Consider the following 23,489-nt stretch of genomic DNA (forward strand, 5'->3'; position numbering starts at 1 on the left):
GTGGTGCTTTTCTGGTTGTAGGATTAGTCCGAAGTTTGGCAGAGCAGGGCCACACTTCGCTTAACCCAGTGGTTGGCAGGCAGACGGGTGGCGAGCAGCACCGGCAGCACGTAGTTCGTCGAGTGGCCCGTCGTCGAGAGGGTTCCCTTCCTTTCGGCCGTCTTGTAGACCGGGCACTTGTACCGCGTGCCTTCCACCAGCTCCGGAAGCTTCGTGGGCTACAGAAACAGAAGGGAGTTAATAGACGGAAAGGCAATCCAGGGCTCAGGGGACTCACCACCAAGTGTAGGATGGGCATCGTGTCGATCAACTGCTTCGGTAGCTGCTCCTCCAGACAGCCCTTCGGGAGGTCCCAACGAGCTCCCTCGAGAAAGATGCCATTCACGTACACTCCGCACTCGGGTGGATTCGTTACGCTGGAAAGGTAGAACCGAAAGGCATTACTATCGCACCGGAATGCTCCCCCATTCTGCACTCACGTCGACAGCTCCTGGAGTACGACAAAATCGTACGTTAGCAGATCGATCGGGATGCGATGCTGCCGGGCGTAGTTCTGCATCGCTGCGGTCAGGAAGGCTTGCGTAAAGAAGAACCCGGACAGCCAGAACACGGTCGGTTTGCCCTGTTCGCTCCAGCGTTGCAGAAAATCGAGCCGCTCCCGGAAGTCGGCCACATACGAACCGATCGGCTTCAGGCTGGGGTACGATTTCTTCATCCAGCTATCCGGGATGCGGCGAAGTTGGATCGCCGCAAAGACCGCTTCCAGCTGTGGTGTCAGTGCGATCAGTCCGGCAATAGCCTTCCGCAGGTCCCGGCAAGCGGTCCGGATCTCACCGAGGAGCACATTGAACCGTTCCATCTCCTGCACCAGCACCGTGTTCATCGACTCGCCGTAATCCACCGGGTAGCGCACCTTCACCTCGTCCAGGTGAAAGTCTTCCTGCGGGAGCAACGCCGAAATCTCGTCGACCATCGCCAACACTTGCTTCTCGAGCTCGGCATCCGTTCCGCCGCTGGTGCCACCCTGCGTGGTGATCATCGCATCGATCAGCGTCCGTGATGCCGTCAGATCGCGCGTAATGCCCGCATTCGGATGCAACCCGTACACCAGGGGGCTCGGGAAGTTCGGTATGCTGTTGGCAATGTGGGACAGATACTCGCGGTGTTCGTTTCGCAGCGGGAGCTCATAGCACTCCGACAGCTCCGACAGTCGATAGTTCGGATCGTGAACGACCCGCTCGTTGACGTAGTCCTCCAGCAGTGTAACGATCGTTCGCCGATCCCAGGTATCCGTCACGCGGCCACCGTAGTTACACTCGCCCGCCAGATAGTTGATCGCTTCGTACGGGATCTCATCGTACTGGTTGAGGAACACCTGCAGCTGCAGGACCGAGATCTGAAAGTCGGACTCGTTGAACCCGTACGCAATGTTCCAGCCGAGCGGCCCAAACTTGCGCCGCTCCTGGACGACGGCGTGGAAGAAGCACACCCCGAAGAGGAGCTTCGAAAATGCCCGATCCTTACCGGGGCACCCGGTATAGAACGCATCGTCGTTCATCGGCTCGGACCGGTACGAACGGAGCAGATTCTGCTGTAGCCCCGTCGGCGGCTCGTTCGTCATCTTGATGCCGTTCTGCAGAATACTGGCCGGAAACTGGTCCGACGGGTAGCTGGTCAGCCACAGCCGGAACGAGGTCGTCGTGTTGTAGTGGTCCATGCTCTCCCACAGGTACTCGAGCGTTGGCATCCACCGGCCGGCCAGGTGGCAGTTCTGTAGGCACACCCAGCTACCCTCCTGCTGGGCCCGCTCGATGATACGCTCCGCAATCGGGCCCTGGCCTTGGCCGAGCGAGATCGATTGGAACGTTTCCTCGAAACCCATCTTCTCGGCGTACAGTAGGAGCGCGTTCATCGGGTCGGCTCCGGGCGACAGAATGAAGATCAGCGGCGTCAGACAGTTGGAGTCCTCGTACGAGCGCGCAATATCAAACGGTGGTGGCGCCACGTACGGCGGACCCATCTCCGACGCCACAAACTCCCCAATCGCCGACACGAACTTGTCCGGCCGCACCGTCTTCAGTACGATCAGCTTCTCAAAGCGGTTTGTCTTCTCGTCCCACGGCGTAGGCAAACGGAGCGCCTGGGGCTCCTCGGCATCGTAGTACGCCCGCCATTCCGCCAGATTATCGGCGAAACTGGCCACGAACCCGCCAAAGTCAGTCAACTGCTCCAACCGACACACGTCCTCCCAGAGCTTCCCGGTAATCCAGCTCGGATCGGGATTGGGGACGGACGCTGCCGTTGACTGCTCGTCTCTCCCGGTGAGCAGAAACTTAAACTCCCGCGGATCGATCTGGCTGCAAGAGATCATGATCTTCGTCGTCAGGATGAACGAAAACAGCAGTTTGTCCCGCTCGAACAGCGATCGGCACACGTTGGTGTAGAGGTTGAGGGTGACCGCGTCCATCAGGTACTTCAATCGGCGGTATAGTTCCTTCGTGCGGTTCGCGTTCTCGATTGAGTACACGTAGAGGTTCACGAACCAGGCCAACGAGAACTGGTACATCGGGTCCACGTTCGGGAGCTCCGTGATGCAGTAGTACAGCGTCGAGGAGTGGGCCGCCACCGGCCGGTAGCTCTGCCGGAACGCCTCGATCTTCTGTTCGATCTCGCGCGAATCCTCCTGCTTCTGGACGATCTCGCCCGAGATGCGCTTCGAGTCGTCCAGTATCTTGATCGCACTCTCGTCCTCCAGAATGTCGCCCTTGCTCTCGGACAGCGTCTTCAGGATCCGATCCTCTACGTCCTTCAGCATCGCCACGTTTTTCGCACCCTGCAGAATGAGACTTTGGCGCAGCTCCTGCAGATCGGGGCGCTCCTTGGCCACCACGATCCCCAGCAGCTGATCCTCGAGGCCCTGGATCGTGAGCGCAAAGTTGATGACCGTCACCTTGTTGTACACCTCCGGCAGGTAATGCGGATTGCGCAGGCACGACGTCAGGTAGAGGCGAAACTTGGGCGACAGCGGGATCACATTCTCACCGATCGCGATGTACTCCACACCGCCCTGCACGTACGTGTTGCGGTTTAGTAGCGGATCCAGGGGCGCTTCCAGTTCCTCGAACACGTTCTCGATTAGCACCGGGTGGCCGTTCTCGACGCACGTCTCGATCTTCTTTATGTAGTCCGGCTGGGAGAATTTGACCACCACCAAGTGGTTGTTGCGCTCCATGTTGCGAATCCACTTGTTTGCCTGCAGCTGCGGATCGACGAACAGAGCGTAGCGCGACGAGCAGTCCATCACGATGGCGTTCTCCGTCGAGAAGGCGTCGGTCGGCAGCCCGGCAATGTTCCAGTTCTGTATCTTGATTCTCGTGCCCAGCACCTCCACCAGGCTGTACTCGGGCGAGCAGGGCACACCGCGCGCCACGCACAGCGAGTGCCACTCGGTGACGCACCGATTCCGGAACGGTGCCGACAGGGGCGCCAAGTAGGCGATCACACCGCCCGACACCAGGATGTCGCCGGCCAAACTGTCGTACAGGCGCTGCAGGTGTTCGGCCGAAGCGATCCACCGGGTCTTCTCGCCCCCGAGGCCACCGATGAGCGTTTCCGCGCGCTGCAACTTGTCCTTGCACAGCTGCACCTCGTCCTCCACTTCCTGCTTCTTCCGGTTGGCAATCTCTAGGTTGTCGTTCAGCTCGGCCACTCGCCGCTCGAGTGCGGCCGCCATCAGGCGCTTCTCGTTCAGGATCGCCATCGTCTCGGCGTACTCCTTCTCGGCCTGCTTCAGCTTCTCCTTCTTCGGGGCCACAATCTTGGCCACCGCGTCGTACAGGTCCATCGCGATGATCCACTTGCACAGGCCCTCGGCCGCGCTCGACGCTTTCGCCACGATGTGCGGCTGGAAGTCCTTGTGCGGAATGAAGTCCTTCCGTATTTTGCGCATCACGTCCGGGTTGATGCTGTCCTTGTCGAAGTCCTTCAGCGTTTGCAGAAACGCCAGATCGCCCAGCAGCCGCTTGCTGGGGCCCCAGTAATCGAGCATCTTCTTCCCGGTGGCCTGATCGGCCACCTTGTCCGGCGCGATGCCCTTCATCACGCAGACGGCCGCCATTACGAGTTTCACCACCTCCGGCGGGTTCTTCATCGACTTCACCAGCGTGATGTCGGTCGGCTTGAGCGTGTTCAGCGCTTGGATCGCCTCCTCCAGGATCGGGATCGCACCGGCCAGATCCTTCTCGCAGTCGGCCTTCAACACCTGCGCTTCGGCCGCCTGCACGTTCGCCACCACCTCGTCCTTCTTCACCTGTTCCGTGGCGGCCGTCGCCTCGAGCGACTCCTTCTCGATCTCCTCCGTCATTTTGCGCGAGTTCTCCGCCATCACGATCAGCGTTGGTTGGAGGGCGTTCAGTTCGATTTGCATCTTCGACACGGCGTCCGCGGCCGCACTCAGCTTATCGAGACCACCGAGGTAGCGCAGCTTGTTGTTCGTGATCTCCGTCTGGTGGTGTTGCGTGAGGTTGCGGAACGATTTGATCAGCTCCAGGTAGGATGCCGAAGTCACGTACGTGATGCGACCCGTTTCGGCCGTAAACTCGGCCGCCACATCCCGGGCAATGACGTGAAACCGTTGGCACAGCACCACGATGGAGCGTTTCACCTCGGCCGCCACGTTCAGCTCCTTCATGTACTTCTCGGCCACCTTCTGAAGTGCGTCCTCGGGCCACGCATCGAACCAATCGATCGTGCAGCAGTTCACCAGCGACGGGTACAGGCGAATGCGGGCCCTCAGGGCGCCACCGATCGGACTGAAGCAGATCACGATGTGTAGCTTCTGTTTGCAGCGATTCACGAAGAACTGGAACACCTCCAGCGGGCTAATGTCGAGGTTACGGTTGCCGCCCTGGGCCGCCAGACGTACCAGCTCCAGGATCTCCTGCCGTTCGTCGATCGCGAAAATGTTCGGCACCTCGCCCAGATTGAGCAGACAGTCGATGTCCTGCAGGAACGCTTCCTGCTGCAGTTGCGCCTCCGTCAGCAGAAACACCGTGTCGTGTCCGAGACCGCCGGCCTCCTTCAGGACCTTCTTCAGATCTTCGCGCCACTCGTTCAGCCCGTAAAACTTGGTGATCTCCGGCTGAAACAGCGACTGGCCGCAGATCTGGGCCGCCAGCTTGGTGAGGGATTGACGGCCGGAACCACCCATACCGATCAGCAGCGAGCTACCGCCGGCCATCGAGATCACGCGGCACACCTTGTTCAGGTGCTGCAGCGCGTACTGGAACAGCACAATGTCCAGTTTCGCCTTCTGCGAGCTGCTGTTGTACTCGGCCAGCACCTTGGCCGCGAGGTCCCGCAGTTGCTCGACGTGCGCCGTTTCCTCGTATTTGCGATCCTCCGTTTCGGCATCCGCGTCAAAGTAGCTTCCGAACATGAGGTTGCTTAGACTGGCCATCCGCACGGCACCGGTCGCCTCGTCGAACAGTTCCGGCAGTAGGGCTTCCGGTTTTTCCTTAAAAAACGTCTTCAGATTGCCCTGCAGCTTGTCAAACACGAACGCCCGATCGGCACCGTCCACCAGCCGATCGTAGAAGATGCGCATCGCCTCGTGGAGCCACAGCTTCGGGAAGAGCTTCTTGCTCTCGACCGACTCGCGCTTCAGCATGGCGCACCCGCTTACGACCCGGAGCACGTCGCGCAGATTGAAGATGTAGTGTGATTTGGCCGGCGTCGGCAGGAGCTTGGCGCACGCAAACTGGAACGTATCGAGGGTCGCGCTCACGATCATGTTCACCATGTTTATCACGTCCGATGCGTGCCCTCCCTTCCGGTAGCCGTCGAGCAGGATGGCGGAGAAGATTTTGAACATCGTCTCGTCGTTAAAGTTGCTGAACGCAAAGATGCTGAAGTGGCACAGGAAGCGCGGGTACACGTCCTGCCGGCTGCCACCGACCAGACCGCACGCCGCCATCACGAGAATGTTCCGGAGGTACACCTTCGTCGTATCGCGCAGATCGTACCAGTGGCCCTGGTCGAAGTACTGGCGCATCAGCTCGATCGCCGGCTGCGCACCGTACGCTTCCTTGACCGGCATGTTCATATCGTCGATGAACAGGACGCACGTTTTCCCGTTCGGCGGCCCGAACACTCCCCGCTTCTTCTTGATCAGCTTCGACACGATCAGGTCCTGCGTTTGGTTGGCCGTGATCTGCGTGGTGAACGTGATGAACGTTGGCTGGCACTTCTCCTGCTCCATCTTGCTCATCATGTAGTTCTGGATGTAGTACGTTTTGCCTGTCCCGGTGGGACCCACGAGCAGCAGCGGCTTCTTGTTCTACGATGGAGGAAGATCACTTGGAATAAGATTTAGCTGATCCGGATCCGGTGCAGTTAACCTACCTTCACGTGGATGTCAAGGATGTGCATGTAGCGGACCGAGTCCAACGTCGGGACGAGCAGTGTGAAGCCAGCTTCGTTCTTCATCTGGCGCACCATGTCGGGGTAGTAGCGCCAGGAGCCCTTCTGCTTGAAGTGGTACACGTAATCCAAGATCATGCCCTCGCCCGGCATCGACACGTCAATCTTGCCCACCGCTTCCGGCACCGGGTGTAGCTCGTCCGTTCCTTTCCAAATCTGAGCTCAATCGACAGACAATTAAGGGGCGATCGCACGATGCCCATACCACCCTCTACCTACCTCCCGATAGAACTCATCAAACTTGGCCTTCGATTCCATGTCCAGCACACCGCCGAGACCCCAAACGACGGCGTACAGCATCGCGGCCTGGAACCACGTGAACAGGTACTTCCCATACTCGTCCGGGTTCTCGTGGCACGCCTCGTCGATGACCATCTCGAAGATGCGGAGCGTCGCCAGCAGCAGGCTCGTGTCGCCCGGGTGCAGGTACTGGTGGCCGTGGTTCTGCACGAACGCCAGACAGTCCGGTACGAGCCAGCGGAACAGCTCCATCAGCAGATCGTGCCAATCGTGCGTCCAGGCGTTGTTGCACCGCCCGATCCACGACTCCACGAACGCTTCCCACCCGATCACGGACGGCTCGGTGAAGATCATGCCACACCGGGACACGGTGGCCGGTGAGGCCTGCTCCAGGTCCATCACCTCGAAAATCATCGACATGCCACCGGTCATGCTGATCACTTCGCCCGACGTCAGGCACAGCTTCCGGTTGTCATCCAGCACCGTGTTCATGTTTTCGATCCACACCGCATCGACCGGCCCGTCGAACACGAGCCACTTCCGGTCCGGCGACGTGTCCGTCGCGTACCGCCGGAAGATGGCTGCCGCAATCCCGTCGGTCCACTCGTACGAGATCGGATCGAACGCCCCGTACAGCTGGCCCATGGTGACGGCTTTCGGGTTCACTACCTCGAGCTGGGTTCGCTGAAAGTGCGCCGAGTTCCCGCCTGCCCGGCCGTTCCCCAGCCGGCCCAAGCAGGCGGCCAGCACGCGCAGCGTCATCGATTTGCCCGAGAACGGCCGGCCCACCATCATGAAGCCGTGCCGCACGATCATCATCTCGTACGTTTGGATCACCTTCGTACGGAAGCGGTCGGTCGGCTGGAGGTTCAGTTCGGTGCACACTTCCCGGAATGCCCGCTCGAGGAGGGCGTAGTCCGCGCGCGGCTGCTCGACGCCCGGGAACAGATCGGAGATGATGCCCTCGAACAGTGGCACATCGTTGGCGAGAAACTTGGGCAAATTGACGTCCAACAGCGAGCGCAGCAACAGGATCTCCTCGTCCTCGTCCGGGTGCACCTTCTTGAGGTTGCCACACGCCTGCAGCACCGTTTTGACCGCGCGCATCCCATAATCGTAGTGGTTCTGCGACGACAGCTGCTCGGAGCAGAGCCGGTACGTGGTGACGATCTTAACCGCGAGCGTGCGCGCATTGGTGAACCCGAACGAGTAGAGTGAGATCTCGCCGATCATCGCGTAGTCCGGCACCATCATGGCTACCGTTCGGAAAAGGACCTTCAGGTTGTCCGGCAACTCCGAGCGCCCGGCATACCCCGGGTTCATCGTGATACACACATAACAGGCCGGGTTGAGCGGTAGCTCGGTGCCCTCAAAGTGGAAGCGCTTCAGGCCGGCCCGGACCGCCTGGACGATGCACAGGATTTGCTGCGCCACCACCGACAGAACCTCCAGCTCGATGCGATTGAACTCATCGAAGCAGGCCCACGCCCCGGACGAGGCGAGACCCTTGAAAAACTTGCCCATCGCCCGGTAGTCTAGCCCGTCGGAGCAGTTAAAAACCTTACACTGGACGGCGAGCGCTTTCGCGAGGTCCTTCGTAGTTTCCGTTTTGCCCGTGCCGGCCGGGCCCTCGGGGGCCCCGTTCAGGTGCAGCTGGTAGGCGCCCATCAGGGTGCGGTAGCAGCGATCGGTCAGCGGAGTGATAACAAGCCGGTCAGAATTGCCCAGGTACTCGCAGGCGAACGGAACCGCCGCGTTGATGATCTTCACCGTTACGCTGGCCGCGGCGGACGCGTCCGGCGCGTCCCAGTAGTACCGCAGCTGGGCCAACCACTGAAAATCATCCTCCGCCGAGACGCGGTTTCTGATCAACTCCTGCACGACGTCCTTCGCGTGCACATCCACCACGATGAGCGCCTTCACGGTGATGCGCTCCAGGTTCGAGAGGTCCTTCGAGCGCATCAGTGCCACCACGTTCAGCAGCTCCACCTGTAGCCGCTCGAACAGGTCCAGGATGAGCGTGTTGTTGCGCTTCCGGAAGCACTGGTGAATGCTGGCAGCCCAGTAAATCTGCGACACACACAGCACCACCATCCCGGGCCAGTCCCGCACCCATCGAGAGCGCGCCTTCTCCGGGTAGGCCCGGTACGCACCCGCCAGCTCGTTCCGCACCGCCCCTAGCATGGCCGCTTCAACCCACGACAGCCACTTCTCGACACTGCCCCGCGCCTCAGCCGTCGACACTGGCTCCACGAACTGCACCCGCTCAAGCTCGATGCTCCGCATCGACCGAATGTCCAGTCGCTCGTCAAACTCCAGCCGATCGATGCCCTCGAAGCACTTGCCGAGGTGTGGCTGCACACGCAACGGGTCCTTCGTTTCGGACAGGATCTCCAGCATTTCGTCGTTGGAGAGAAAAAAGAACCGCGGGAAAAACAGCCGCTTGCGCTCGAGGTACTCGTTCACGCCGTCCGTGATCTGCTCGAGTAACCCGTTCGCCTGTTCCATTGCTTCCTGGGCGCCTTTAGCGGCGGCCACCACGATCACCGCCCGGTTCGCCTCGACCGTGCGCATGTACGCCCGGTACGTGCCGTCCACCTGCTGAAACATGCGTCCCTCGTTCGGCATCTGCGCCACGATGTCCTTGGAGGAGAAGATCGGCAACAGATACAGCCAGCTGCCCTGCACCTTGCCCCACTGCTCGATCGTACGGTTCACGCGCGTCAACGTTTGGTACCACTCCTTGACCTCCTTTTCGCACGGCTTCACGAACGCCGAACCGCGCATCGCCAGCGTCTTCATGATGTGATCGTCGAGCACGGCTTGGATTTCGTCCAACGCCGTCAGGATGCTGATGCCGGTGTTCTTGAATGCGCCGAGCTTAAACTGAATGCCTTCCCACTCGGCGATCATCGCCTGGAGGCTCTGCTGCAACGCGAGCTCCTTGTTGGCACCGATGCTGATGATGTCGAACTTTTCCAGATCCTTGTCCAGCTTGTAGTTGATAATCTTGCGCAGTGTCGTGCCGGCATCAGGCGTCAGGTCGAACCCGGCTATCTCGGACATCTCGTCCCAGTGGCGATCCTTCAGCGCCGGATTGCACATGATCTTCACCACATACACGCCCAGATCGAAGTCCTTGATCGATTGGCTCATCCGCGCACAAAGCTTCAGCGGGCACGGATGCTTCTCCGGGTCCGGGTCCTCCGTTTGTCCCTGGGAATTTGAGAGCACATTAGCAGTGTTGAGCCTTTACCCGTAGTCAGACGTATCATGGGCACCTTAAACTTGCACAGCGTGTTTTCGAGCATATCCGCCTTGATCCGGTTCCGGTAGTACTTCTGTGTCTTTTGGAACTCCTTCAAAAATTCCTCCGTCTTCGAGCGGACAATCTCGGGCTCCAGATACTCGAATGGTCCGTCCATCCAAACGTTATAGTAACGCAACCAGCGCATGCATAGACTTGAAAGGTTGCAGAAGGTGTAGGAAATATTATGATCGACGATGGTGATCGTTAGATGGTGAGTACTCGAGTTGTTACCGAATCAGCTTGTAGAACGGAACGACGAACGATTTGATCGCCTCCAGCACTTGGTACTGCGATTTGGGGAACTTAAACAACACCTCTTCCTTGTTGATCCACTTGACGTAGTCCTCGAACACGAAGATCTGATCGATATACCCGTGAAGGACAACGATGTAGTCGCGAAACTTTTCCGTCTCCGTCATGTCGTTGATGATCGCGATGTGCGGTATCATTTCCTCCATCTTCTCGTTTAACTGCTTCGTCACTTCCTGGAGCTTTTCTTCGAACGAAAACTTGTACTGCTCGAAATTGGTGGAGTTAACCTCGAACACCGACTGGATGCGGAAATACCAGTTGACGCTTTCCACCTGCAAATCCATCTGCTCGGCGGGCAGCTCCATCAACTCTACCAGGTAGGCGTTTATCTGGCAAAGAAAAACGATCGGTAAGGGAAAAACATCACCCGTCTTGCCTGGGTGTCCCACTCACCTTCATCGTGATCTGTATCTTCTCCTGCAGCTCGTCAATGATTTCTGACTTCACGCGCGTCATGTACTCGCCGTTCGCCATCAGCTGCTCGGTGGAGGTCGGAATCTCCAGCGCCTTCTCCTTGATTTCCTCAAACTCGCGACAGATTCGCTGAATCTCGCGCCGATGCTCGATCGCAATATGGTCGGCCACCCGGTCAATGTAGCGCTCGACAATCTTCCGCAAACTGCCGATCGCGTCCGACTGGTTGACGATCGCCATCGGGAAGTACTCCTTCTGCACCATGGCACGGATCTTTTCCTTGTACCACTGAAACTCTTCGATCTTGGCAATGTACTCGTCGAACGTGCGCGGTTCGGACAGAAACTCATCCAGTTCGTGCTTCGTGTCCAAGCTCAGCAGTCCCGCAAATTGTGCTTGGAAATCGGCCAAATACTGCGCCAACGGTAGGAACGCACTCGTAAGCACCGCCTGCACCTGTTCGTGGGCTTCCGCGATGCACCGTTCGGCGATACCGACCCGGAGGTACGGCGGATTCTTCGGTTCGAAGCTGGCTGCATCGATCAACGACTCGAGACAGTCGAGACGATTCCCGACGGCCATTATGTCGTCGATCGCGTTCTGGTACACGCTGTAGATATCGCTCAAGCTCGGAAACAGATCGATCCCATCGTCGCAGATAGCCAGTATCTTCATCTGCGGAATCTGGCGCACGTTAAGCAACGTTCGTTGCAGGTATCCGATCGTTCGCAGCTTGGCTTCGTTGAGCTCGCGGTTGATCAGCACCCCGACACAGTTTAGCACCTTCGTCCACATTGATTTCGGAACCGTGCGACGTTCGTAGTGCTTCTTGAGGATAGCCACAATCTTCGGGTACCACTGCTGCCCGATTAGCCCTCCGACCGCCTGTAGATCCTTCTTGATCAGATCGCGCAGCTCGTTCAGTGTGATCTCCTCGCCGGTCCGATAGCGAGCATAATCGTTCAGATACACCGGCAGATCGGTGAACGCGTAATGGACGATACAGCGCACGAACGGGTACGGCAGGAGCAGGTTCTTCTGAATGTACGCCCTACTGCGCAGGTACTGACGATAGTTTTCCGTTCGTCCGACGCGCTTGAACTCAAACTTTTGCCGCTCTGGCACGAAATCGTTCGGGCCGGGCTTCAGGATCTTCTGGCAGCTGTACGCCTTCATCACCTTGTCGAACTCGGCGTGCACGTCGGCCATATAGGCCGCCAGCACTCCCGGGTACTGCGTGCGGAGCCGCTTTGGAACGTACGAGAGAATTTTGTCCTCCGTGCTGGCCAACATCTTCGGAACCGGTGCCCTCCGAGCGTGCTCTCGCAACTGCTCGGCATAGTACGACTGGGGCCGCGGGATCACATCCTCAAAGTCCACCGTTTTACTGCGACAAATTTTTATTTTCTCCTGCAAATTAAACCCGGCGATCATAGAGCACCCACTTCGTGTATCTCAGGCCCAAACTTACCACTGCCGCCTTCCGGCGGATGAAACTGTAATGGCGCCGCTCTTTCACTTCGGACAGGAAGAGTTTCAGCAACGGATTCTGCATGTACGGTTCGTTGTCGTACTTGTCCAACTTATCACACGGTTTGTGCAGCTTCGCAAGCCGTTTGCTCATGCTGATAGTTAATTTGGGGAATTTTCATACACTCTACAACGGACAGACGTTTCACTAGGCCGTAGTTCTCCTGGCTGGTGCTGGCGGAAAAATGAGCCTGAAGAACTCGTTTTTACCGGACAACCGACGCCTGTTTGTTGACGAAAATTAAACAACCTGCGTCACACAACGTTCGGTTGCGTCGAAAGGATTACTGTGATTCAGCACCATAGCAACCATTGAGGTGCGTTATTCATACCGATCAGTTACTATAGCGATGTGTGCAGAAAGCTTGACGTTGCTGATTGCCAGACACGCTGACCTTAACCCCGTTCGGAGCACGGAATCCGATGTTTATTATGGAAGTTCATTGATCCGGCACCATTTCGGGTAAAAACCGTGCTACCACTTGTTGATCCTTCAACCGTTGTTGACCGTTTCCTAACAAACCCCTGGGTACCGGTGGAATCTATAGAGACGGGCGGGGCGAGCTGAAAACGCCAGAAACGCGAAGCTGCTTCAATGTCCAACGGGAGGCCGATCGGATACGTCATCGAGAAGATACTTATGTTCAAAAGAACTAAACTGAAGTGCATTGAAGGCAAATCACTGTGGGTTATTTTATTCAGCTTCTAATTTGCTCTCCGTTTTCCCGCACCGACGAGCTTATCAAACATTCGCTCTACCTTCGCGTCGCTTTTGATTGCCACCTTCCAGCGGGCCGGATCCCGCTTGTACGTGTCGACCAGCAGCCGCTTGTTGATGCCCACACCCCAAGGTTTGCCGTTCAGCTGGGCGCATTGCTCCGCCAGTTCTCGTACGATGTTTTCTCGCTGTGCCGGATTTCCTGCCTCGAACATGAGTTCAACCACGCGAGAACCGTGCGACGTGAGGACCAACTGATTGTACTGTCCCTCCAGGTGACGCACCATCTTTTCGCGGGACTTTTCCCCGACAAAGCGCGAGCCAAGGTATGCATTCGCGATAAAGGAGCCACGTGGATCGCTCAAGATGGCCGCCAACCGATCGTTGGCCAGCTCGAGTAGTGCTGTCACGAATTTAATAGGTTTGTTAAACTCCAACACCGTTTGCAGGATCAGGGAGCCGTGAAGATGAATTTTCGGTGCCTCCTTGGGGGTAACATCCGTGGGGATAAGGTGCAGAACGGCGGTGAGCATCTTGTCCGGTCCCACCTCGGTACAGTGCAGTGCGTCGAGAAGCTGCTTCACAAACTTTCCCTGCTGGCAGGAGAGGCGTGCACAAGCTTTGGCCAACGCCAGCAACACTCCCGAGTGTCCGCAGCGCAGAATTTCGCCAAAGCTGCCCTCCAGTTCGCTGAACATTGGCTCAACCGTTTCTTTGTCCGTGGCGTGGTCGAGTAGTTTCTGCACCGCAAAGTTGCACGACCTCGACAGCGCTAGTTCCGGAAGGTGTCCGGAGAACAGCTCGGGGAAGAGTTGTTCCTTTAGAAACCTTGCTGGAGCTACCGAGATGCACACTTCCAGCAGTCGAATGGCCACGTCTTGATGGAAAATGTTCGGCAAACTGGAGGGTATCTTCTCGGGATCAGCTGTTGCTGGTTCGCTTTCACTGTCACTCTCCGGCTCTTCCTTTTTTACTGCAACCCCTTCGTTCTTGTTAGTGAATGCTTCGCGGTGAAGTTTGTCGCATAGCTGCTGTAGTTGAAACTCATTGCCCTGTCTAGCGAGCGCTTGGAGCAAGACTTGCAGGACTACCGAGGACAGCTCACTGTACGGAAGGTTGGCGAACTGTGGCCAGGATATCAGACGAAGGTTAAAGTCATGCACCAGCTTGCTCCACTGTTCCGGAACGACGAGATGTTTTGACGCACCGGAATCGTCAGCAGAGCCTCCTACTTTGGCCACCTTCATTTCCGCCACACCGCTCAGGTTCAATATGCACTGCCTCACGACGTAGTTTGCAGTGAAGGACCACACAAACTCTTCCAGATTGTTGAGCGCAAATTTGGCCAACCGTTCGACGAATTCGCGACACTGGCGCCGGTGTTCGTCCCCGTAACTCTCCTTCAAATTGTACTCGTAGCTTGGCCACATCATTTGCTCTCGTCGTTCGTTCGAAACTTTCTGCTTCTTCGCCTCCACCGGTTCACCGTCCTGCGGCTCCTGCTGCAGTGGTGCCACCGCGCGCAACAGTGCCACGTAAAGCATCCGCTGGAGGACATGCGAAGCGAACGAATCGCAGCACACGACACGAAAATTGTCCCCAAACACCGTCATCTGGCGGGCAAACATTTCCTCGTCGGTGTACGTGAGCAGATTCTCGAGCACACGGCTGCCAAGCTGATTGGAAGCGGTCCGGATCTCCTTGCCCTCGAGCTGCGCCAGCACATTGTTCGCCATTAGCTGGCGCTCGTCGGCATCCTCCTGTTTGGCCATCGCCTCAAGAATGCTCACCAGATACGTGTACTGCTGCTTATCCAGCTCGGCTCCGCGTCCGAAGTTACCCTTTCGTCCAAAGCTTTTGGCATTCTCCAAAAACCGATTACGTTTACGTTTCTTGGCACGATTTTTATAATGCTGCACTCCCAGTTTAACGCCACCCGGCGGAACTTCGTCGGCGTCCATGCCCTCTCCGATGTTTTCGATTTACGATTGTCCAGCAGCGAAACCCATGTGCGCTAGCTGTCAATCGGAAGGAAGGTAAACAACGCTAAGGCGAAATGTCACAAAGCAGGCCGGGTGAGTCTGGCGAAGAAACGTCAGAGGAAAACTCCCATAAGGAAATGACCGTTTCCTTCGGTGTCCTTCGCGCAGGATAGGAAAAACTCTGGTCTGGTTCCGCATTTACCAGTCTTCCACGGCAGAGGGTGTGATGAATCATCGGCAGCAACGGCAGTAGTGTAAGTCCGGAACGGTTGCCGAGTCCGCGGCAAGGTTGAAGCCACAGATGACGAACACCGCTCCGTTGCGTGAATGGGCACCGCTGGTGGAGCTTGCCAACAAAATCCCGGCATCCGTTTCACGCGGCCTACTGTTCCACGATGTGTCACTGACGTGCGTAGCGGCGGTGGAGCATTTTATCGCCCTCGGAACCAATGTGGGCCTCGTGTTCTGGTACAATCGCAGAACGGGGGCCATCGAGCGGCTGGCCACCGAGGGCGGTTCGCCGGAACTACGGTGCGTACGTATCATCTCGTCCGTGGAGTACATGGTGGCCGTTGGGTGCCGGGCTGGGATGGTGAACATTTTTCAGATCCCCAAAGCGCCACCACCGGACGTGTGCGCCGAGTTGCTGCTGAAAGCGAAACCGATCGAGCGGTACACGGTCGGAGGATTGCACAGGGCGCCGATCACCGAACTGCTGTGGTCGAAGAACGGCATGAAGCTGTTCTCGGGCGATGCCCTCGGTGCCGTGGTTCTGACCGAAATGGAGTACAGCTCGAAAACGTGCCAATCGCGTGAGATCATCAACGAGCGCTACGAAATCGTGCAGATGGACCTCCGCCCAGGGCAGCTCCTCGTGTCGAGTTCCTTTCGCACGGTCATTTGCCAGCCGGAGGACGGCGGAACGCAACGGTGGCGGGTGGCACAAGTGGGGAAGAAGGATCGAAAAATGCTGGCCCCGTTCGGGGCAATCTTTGCCCCCAAACAACAGATCGTGGCGACGCGTTCCGGCTTCCGGCTGTGGTTGGCCGATTTCGAGGGAAACGTCGCGCAAACCCTCATCTTCAAGGAGCAGATGAGGGACACAAACTCCGAGATATCGTTGCTCAATCCGAGCCGCAATCCGATTCGGATACCGACGACCTTCGGTAAACTGTACCCGTTCGAGGCGCACCAAATGGTAACGGTTGCTAACGGTGCCCTGTTTCTGCTCGACCTCGAGCGAGTGGCCATCGTTGGTACGCTGACGCGGTTGCGCCAAATCGTGGACGTGGCCGTCGATCGGAATGAAATTCTCATTCTCGAAAGTTCCCGCTCTCTGGTTCGCGTTGCGACGCTTCCTGACACCAGTCACACGACGGTAGTGTTTAAGAATTTGGAACTCTTCGCCAGCGCCGAATCACAGGTGGTGGTGGCGGACGAGTGCCGCGAAGAGACCACCGAATGCACCCGTGCCGGAAGTCAATCGACCGGCCCACAGGACGCTGAAGAACGGGCGCCACCGGTAGCGATCGCCGTTGTCAGTGGCTCCTCGGTGGCAGATCAACCGGATGGAGAGGCTCGGCTTATTAACGTGCACATGAAGAAGCTCGAACTGTTCGACACGCTGAACGAGCTGAAGTACGACGATTCGATCCTGTTCAAGAGTGGTCGCCGCAGCCGGAAGCACCGGGCAAAGGTGAACCCAATCGTCGAGATTGGCCAGATACCGAAGGAGATAGAAACGGACGACGAAGCCACCGCCAGCTAGAGCGTGGTGGCTCCGCTCTCTGCTTTTAATGGACAATTTGTTAACGGGACACTTTATCACGTACCTCCACATTCCGTTGAGAGCTTTTGTACGATAGGATTTCTTTTTACCATGCATATGGAAGGCCAATTTACAGCACCGCCGCACGGGAAGGATATGTGCTTTGCGTTGTTTCTTTCCAATTCATGGTCCTCGCTAGCTTCAAATACGCAAGCCGGTTACTATTGTTGTGATTGTTTTCCAATGAGAGAGAATAAACTATTTTGTTATGCAGTTGCACGTCGCTTACTGAACCGAAGGCACCAGCCATTGTTGAATTGTGTAATGGAAAGAATTGGACAAACCATGGGATGGGGATTTTTTTCAGCTTTTAAAGTCCGTGAAACTCGGATCATTACTACCGTAATGCATTCATTAGGTTTTAAGCCGATCAAGTGTGATCCAAGTTGGAGTTGTGCCGAGCCACAAGAGCAATGATTTTGTCCTTAAGAGTGTTTTGTTTCTCACTTTATTCAATTGTTTTACCTCCACACACAATCACAACACGCGCGCGCTTACTTTCGCCCTCGTTGGATGCGCGCGCTCGGCAGCAGGGTTGTGGTTCACGATTACCGTTTCGTTTCTAGCTTCTTTTCCTACCCTTTTTATTTGTTTTACTGTACGCAATCTGTCAATTAATAATTATTATTAATCAATAGATTCATGTATGTATATATATATATAGACTATATATATAGAAATTGTATTAGTGTGTATGCATTTGCAGCGCGATTGTATCCTCTTCTTCACTGCGCCGATTGTTTTCCATGTTTGCTTCTTCTTTTACATCTGTCCCGCTCCGTTCCGTTCCCCGGGAACAACGGTCTCGCGGTCACTTGTCTAGCAGACACACCCGCAGTCACGCACACGCACCACTGGCTGGCGTGTTGTTTCATGCGTGCACGTGGAGGGCGAAGGGAAAGAAATTTAGAGGTTTTATTGTTGTTGTTCTTGTTGTTTCTGTTGTTGTTTGTTAGTGTTCGTCTATTCTCTTTTCTTTTTATTACTTAATTCAATGCCTTTTGCTCACTAGTTGTAGTATAGATTCAAGCTTCGTACGCTCTTCCTCTTCCGGCTAAAATGGTCGTGGGAGCATTTCTGTTTCTCCGTTTTCGTTTACTCCTCACAATTATTTCTTTCTTTCTTTCTTTCTTTCTTTCTTTCTTTCTTTTTCTCTCTCTCTCTCTCTCTCACTCTCTCTCTATCTCTCTCTGACAAACAGAAATACAAATGCACAATACATTGTAACTCATTAGATATTAAAGTAAATAGATAGACGAAGTACATGGTGGTAGCAAAAGTGGCTCGTTCAACATTTGGGTTTGTTTGGGCGATAAAAAACATATAAACTAGAAAAACAACAAGTTAGTGCTTCCGTTTGGCGGAACTGAAATAAAGTAAAACACAAAAGCAAAGTGGCTGAAGTTCGACTTTTGTGTTTGAGCAGGGAATCGGGGAAAATTAATATTTTAAAACAGCTCCGACAAACTTCGGACTGCGCGGTTGCCTTGTTATAGAAAATGTATAACAAAAATGTAAACTTATCACGTATTCCTGGTCTTACGTATTCCCTACAGTCCTTGGTATAGAATTAGCGAACGGGTGTGTGAGATGATGTTCATTTGTTTTAATTTACTTGTCCCTTCTATTCAACTAGTGTTATTGTTCACATTCGGTTCTTTTACGTTCATTGTTCACATTTGTTGCTGCTTTCGGTTCTCTCTCTCTCTCTATTCGATACACTTCACAGCGCCACTGTTGCGCAAGTGCAGACGCAGGAAACTTTCCTACACCTTTCGATCCCTAACTGTCCGACCGACCAACCGGGACCACCGATTTATCAAGAAGGGAATTGAAATTGAAGTGTATTAATATTCGTTTATTCTACAGATCATCAAGCTACTACACACAGGAAGCCGCCTCTCACAGCAGCTCTCGTACGCGCATTGTAACCCCATGGTCATTACCACGAACGGAAGTGGTTTAGTTGCTAGCCCCTCTCGAGGGGCTCAGAGGAATTCGGAGAATTTCAGAGTCACTCACGATCGCGTGCGCAGACAACGCGAACCCGTGTTGTAAGCTTCCCAAATAAAGAGCGGGCTACACAAATCAACCATGAGACACCATATTGATCGGTACAGCAACAATGATAAATTCAAATGTGTGGCGCTGCATTTTAACACTGTGCATTGTACGTCGGTTTCACGCGATGGCTTTCCGTCGATCGGGTTTCATGGTCCGATTGCTTCAAATAGTAACAGCGCCGCATGACTGCAAGTAACAAAACCCATAGTTCGTTCGAACACTCACCACACGCCACGGGCGATTGCGGGGGCAAAAGAAACGGGTTACTTATATGAAAAAAAAAAAATCAATTGAAAATTGTTAACAGATATAGCAGCACAACACCACGCGGCATGCACACGCACTATTAATGCTATTGCTGAAACAAATAGACCCTACTCTCTGATAAACATAATAGACGCTTGATATGATATCTGACTATGATCTTTTATCTGCCGATGTTTGACCAGATTGAAAAGAAACGAGAATTTACAATTGATCTACGCGTTGATCGCACGGGTGGTGTTGGCTCTCCTTTCACGATCGCTCCCCGTGCGCCGTACCACTTGGTTGACGCCTGACGCCACACCAGGATGCGCTTCATGATGAATGAATTCTTCATGCATGTGTTTATCACTCGTGCGTCGCGCCAAAATGCTCTTATGCTGAATAGTTATGAAATTTTATGTTGCTACCGAAAGGACTCTTTCTCTCTCTCTCTCTCTCTATCTCGCTGTGCTCTGCTTTCTGCCTGTGAATGTCGACCTGGTACCTGGTTTGTTTCACACTTTCCAATGCATCGTTATGCTGTATCTATCTCTTGCTCTCTCTTTTTATCTCACAGTCGCTATCTCCCAACAGCAACAGCGATGGATAGAAATGATGTGACGCGCCGTCGATGGGGATGCAGAAAATGTAAGATGAATACCGACGTAGTAGGTTATTGTTGGGTTGGACTTTTTGTTTTGCAGCTCCGCTTCCGACTCGCGGGGTCCACATTTTCCTAAGGTGTAGGTCTGATGCCTTCAATTATTATTCTCGTTTCATGTCCTCTGGGGATCACTTAAGCGTTCGATCGTAGCGTGCCAACCGGCCCTCTGCCGTGTCCGTCGCCGTGTGTGGATTGGTTGATGCGCCACTAACGAACCTCAAACTATCTTCTCGATAAAGTCCCGGCGGCCTGCGGTTCAGTTATCGATGCCCTTCGCCGAGCTCTTCACTGGAGGAAAATGATGTGTAGCGGTGGAACCGGAGGAAAACCGAGCATGAGTGCGATCATGTTCACGGAATGACATACACGGATAGACAGAGACACACGATGATATTGATTTTGAATCGATTTGCCAAAAAGAATAAAAAAGAGGGGAAAAAGTAGAAAAATCCAGTTTAGTAATGTCACATTTAGGAGGGGGGTTGATAATGATTGGTGAAGGCTTTTCGGTGGTTATCTCTCGGCTTCGAATGAGCAGTCAAATGTAATTATCACCTACTCTCAGCCAACCCAAAGTGTAACACCAAATGGTTGTTAATGTGCACAGAAATTGTGTGTCCCAAAATTGTACACGGGTTACTCTAACGTTTTCGTAGGTTTTGTACGTCGGACTCCGCGGACGTCCCAAAGAAAGAGATTCAGATTTGGAAACCAATGAAAACCAGACAATGCGCGCGGGTAGCACACGGATGCCTGCAGGTTTATTGGATATTTCGTCGTTTTCTCTGGCGGCTAATCTAATTGTTGACAAAAACAGTGCCACATAAGCACACCGTCCGTAAGGGGGATTGTTTTGAACGTAATAATAGGTGGATTAAGAAAGTTATTTTACAATTGAGCGCTCGTTGTCAACCTTTTGCTTCGAAAACAGTCGATCTAAGCGGATAGCGGACTCTAGCGGAGAAGTGGAGATAGGACATCGTCGAAAGTGTAGCTATTTTGAAAGGCAAACAAAGGGTGACAGTGAAAGCGTTAGAGGTGCATGCGAGGTAGAAGAAGAGGAAGGCTTCGTAGATGCACCCGCGTTTAGAGTCTTCCATTCACAGCGACGAATAATATGTTCCAAAAAGGCAGGAAAAGTCGGAAAAGTACTAGTGGTGGGTCGGTCAGTGTACTGAATGTGCTTCTCTTATTTAGCATTGGCCGGACGATATTTGCATTTGAATCTGGTTATACATTTTGCAATAAGCCACGATTGCCATTTACCCCTCGTAGCGGCGCCTTGAAGTTTGCTGCTGCCTGCAGTTGGATTTGATACGCTAAGGAGTGGATCTTAAAACCGTACAAACTGTCAACGATACAAGGGAAGAGAACAAACAAAGGATTAGGGTTGCGCGTGGTTCATGGAATGCTATATGAAGTTGTGGCCACATACCGTGGTACGAATTGATTTGCGGGACGTTTGGGACGGTACTCCGGATGTACCATAAATAGCATGTGCGGGAACCCGGTTCCGAAGTATGCACCATCGGTGTGATGATGTCTTGAGGACTTTGGTGTATACACGTCGATACATTTCGGACAGTAGGACTTCACCATTGCCTCCCCGGGTACGTCGGAAAGACCTGCAAAAGCAGCGATAGTGTAAATTCGTGCGAAGTTGTTTCCGCAATGGTGTTCCCTTACCTAGTGGAAGCATCGGTTGGCTTTCGCAGTAGACCCGCGGGCAGTGGCCGAAATCACCGCTCTGGTATTTTTCTATCATTTGAGCTATTCCCCGATTTGTGAGAATGTATCTCGCGTGTATCAGCCCGTACAGCATCTCGGCCGCCTGTTCGATCAGATCCGACTGGTTAGGATTATCGTCGATTTCATCCTCTGTCGTGCGTCAAGAAGTGAGAAAAGCGAAGAGTAAAATATTAATACTCCCCTTTCGCGGCATTTCACCATCGTACAAACGTTCTCGGACTGGCATCAACAGTCTCTCTAATCTAGGCCACTTTAAGGGCCATCAAAAGGTACATCATGATAATGAACTTGAAGCTCAATTGCTTTAATTAGATTAGAATTTAGCAACGCCACGGACGGGCGCTATTCGGGTAGGCCACACTAGCACTTGCATAACTTCGTCGAACCTAACTGGTTTTTTCTGACGCGGAATCGAACAAACCACCAAACTTAGCACTGTGCGAGGCCGCCATCACGCAAATTGCCACTTCGCTGTGAGTAAGCATCTTTCAGGGCACAACTTATCGCGCACATCACATCACATGAATCATTTCACTGCCCTCCGCGTGGCCACTAATAGCTGGGCTATGTTTGTGGTTCACAGAAAACTGAGAGATGCTGCAAAATGTAAACCTACGCACCGGGTTCAAGATCCAAGATCATGTCCAACGCCTGACGGTAGTTCGGTACTTGCTCGTTCAATCCTGTCAAGTTGAATTTATCCTGTATGTAATCCTCATCCACCTAAAACAGAACAGGGGAAAGCGTCAAAACGACTGATTACGACCAGACATACGAAAGCCTTGGCATGGCGGAGAGCAACCGAAAATATGCAGTTTTTGCTTACCTCACAGAAGAATTCGTTACCGCGAAGTCCGCAGAACCAGGAAATCCATGATACCTCCTCGGAGCTACTCATTTTCCTGGGTGCGGAACAAGGGAAAACAAACACAGAACGGGGAAGGCGTTAGAAACCGGAAGCACAGAGACGCGCGGCGGATAAGTTGCCGTTGCCGGCGGCACACTCGGAACCAGAACCGCGAACGGATCGCTCTTCCTTGACCCCTACCGAGCGAGCGATTTCAATTTTGAAAGAAAGTAACCGAATATTTTTTCAGCAGGTGGACACACACACACACGCACACGTTTACAGTTGTAATGGCACACACTAGCGCACGCACCAACTGCCGCCGTCGGTACCCACGAATTCGTCTTCTCCGCAGGCTACACGAGGATTTCTTTTCTCACGAAAACGCTGCGATGGTCAAAATTTGGCTGCTCTGATGACACACCGAAATAATCGCACATAGCCTACTTTAAGCGAAGACGAAACCGCACCACTCCGGTGGGCAAGTCGAAAAGAAGCAAGGCGTGGTAGTGGTGGTGGCGGTGATGGTCCCAAGGAATGAGAGAAAAAATGATGGCATTGAACCGACGAGGAAAAGGCGTTGGTTGGCGGTATTCACACTTGCGATTAACTTTCGGGCCACAGTTTCCGCTTCAGTTTGCTGCAAGGATCGCGGATCGCGAGCAAAGCCGCCGCCTGCCGCACTGGTGGTGGTCGGATGGTCGGAGTTGTCCTCAATGGCCCGGTGTGCCACCCGGTTGGGCAATCAAAACTTCCACTTCCATTGGCTACGGCCGCAAGTGCCGCGTAGCGATTCTGTCCGACGGTCGGTCGTTTGCGATCTTTTTCGTAGGTCACCGCAAATTCGGGGAAGCAAAATTACCTTTTTATACCCTGGCTAGCCACGCTTATTGATGGATGTTGAGGAAATAAAAAAATACCAAAAAAATCAATCGAAACACCGTGGTTCACACTGGCCGAATGACACGAGTGCCGCTGCGAAATGGCGAGATGCCGGCGAAAACGATACAAAAAAGCGGGCGAAACCGGCAGTGGCAACGAGAGTTTAGCAAAAATAATAAATGAAATGCCGAAAATATTCACCGATCGTGAATCATTATTATTG

General features: G+C 54.3%; 4 protein-coding genes across 8 annotated transcripts; 1 reads left to right on the top strand and 3 right to left on the bottom strand.

Annotated features, from left to right (window-relative positions):
* Window positions 1–23: 23 nt before the first annotated feature.
* LOC131216543 (dynein axonemal heavy chain 12) lies at window positions 24–12,380 on the bottom strand. Its single transcript, XM_058211062.1, has 9 exons — window positions 12,228–12,380; window positions 10,736–12,166; window positions 10,262–10,671; window positions 10,002–10,182; window positions 6,700–9,936; window positions 6,403–6,636; window positions 480–6,337; window positions 278–416; window positions 24–218 (listed from the first exon to the last, which is right to left on the bottom strand). The coding sequence occupies exons 1-9, from the start codon at window positions 12,378–12,380 to the stop codon at window positions 24–26; spliced, it is 11,838 nt and encodes a 3,945-aa protein (XP_058067045.1).
* Window positions 12,381–12,978: 598 nt separating this feature from the next.
* Window positions 12,979–14,978, bottom strand: LOC131216101 (nucleolar protein 9). The gene has a single exon (XM_058210512.1). The coding sequence runs from the start codon at window positions 14,963–14,965 to the stop codon at window positions 12,992–12,994; it is 1,974 nt and encodes a 657-aa protein (XP_058066495.1). The 5' UTR covers window positions 14,966–14,978; the 3' UTR covers window positions 12,979–12,991.
* A 126-nt stretch (window positions 14,979–15,104) lies between these two features.
* Window positions 15,105–16,999, top strand: LOC131216049 (WD repeat-containing protein CG11141). Its single transcript, XM_058210448.1, has one exon. It carries the CDS (start codon window positions 15,288–15,290, stop codon window positions 16,752–16,754), a length of 1,467 nt encoding a protein of 488 aa, XP_058066431.1. The 5' UTR covers window positions 15,105–15,287; the 3' UTR covers window positions 16,755–16,999.
* A 982-nt stretch (window positions 17,000–17,981) lies between these two features.
* LOC131205866 (casein kinase II subunit beta) lies at window positions 17,982–23,326 on the bottom strand. 5 transcript variants are annotated; one of them, XM_058198153.1, is made up of 7 exons: window positions 23,247–23,325; window positions 22,364–22,439; window positions 22,158–22,260; window positions 21,475–21,666; window positions 21,224–21,413; window positions 21,055–21,136; window positions 17,982–20,071 (listed from the first exon to the last, which is right to left on the bottom strand). In XM_058198153.1, exons 2-7 carry the CDS (start codon window positions 22,433–22,435, stop codon window positions 20,045–20,047), a joined length of 666 nt encoding a protein of 221 aa, XP_058054136.1. In that variant the 5' UTR covers window positions 22,436–22,439; window positions 23,247–23,325; the 3' UTR covers window positions 17,982–20,044. The 5 variants fall into 5 exon arrangements, with proteins under 5 accessions (XP_058054136.1, XP_058054137.1, XP_058054133.1 ...); XM_058198154.1 differs by having other exon boundaries at window positions 20,038–20,076; window positions 23,247–23,326; XM_058198150.1 differs by lacking the exon at window positions 17,982–20,071 and having other exon boundaries at window positions 20,145–21,136; window positions 23,247–23,326.
* Window positions 23,327–23,489: the final 163 nt, after the last annotated feature.

This window comes from Anopheles bellator, chromosome 1, assembly GCF_943735745.2.
Source record: "Anopheles bellator chromosome 1, idAnoBellAS_SP24_06.2, whole genome shotgun sequence".
Lineage (NCBI taxonomy): Eukaryota > Metazoa > Arthropoda > Insecta > Diptera > Culicidae > Anopheles > Anopheles bellator.

Bases quoted from the DNA above. Each gene is read 5' to 3' on its own strand.
- LOC131216543 (XM_058211062.1), bottom strand. From the start codon at position 12,380: ATGAGCAAACGGCTTGCGAAGCTGCACAAACCGTGTGATAAGTTGGAC. The intron at 417-479 runs GTGAGTGCAGAA...CTACCTTTCCAG, and splicing joins GTACTCCAGGAGCTGTCGAC to CGTAACGAATCCACCCGAGT. The intron at 219-277 runs GTGAGTCCCCTG...CTGTTTCTGTAG, and splicing joins TGCCCATCCTACACTTGGTG to CCCACGAAGCTTCCGGAGCT.
- LOC131216101 (XM_058210512.1), bottom strand. From the start codon at position 14,965: ATGGACGCCGACGAAGTTCCGCCGGGTGGCGTTAAACTGGGAGTGCAG.
- LOC131216049 (XM_058210448.1), top strand. From the start codon at position 15,288: ATGACGAACACCGCTCCGTTGCGTGAATGGGCACCGCTGGTGGAGCTT.
- LOC131205866 (XM_058198150.1), bottom strand. From the start codon at position 22,435: ATGAGTAGCTCCGAGGAGGTATCATGGATTTCCTGGTTCTGCGGACTT. The intron at 21,414-21,474 runs GTAAGGGAACAC...CTGCTTTTGCAG, and splicing joins CCAACCGATGCTTCCACTAG to GTCTTTCCGACGTACCCGGG. The intron at 21,137-21,223 runs GTATGTGGCCAC...TATCGTTGACAG, and splicing joins GCAAATCAATTCGTACCACG to TTTGTACGGTTTTAAGATCC.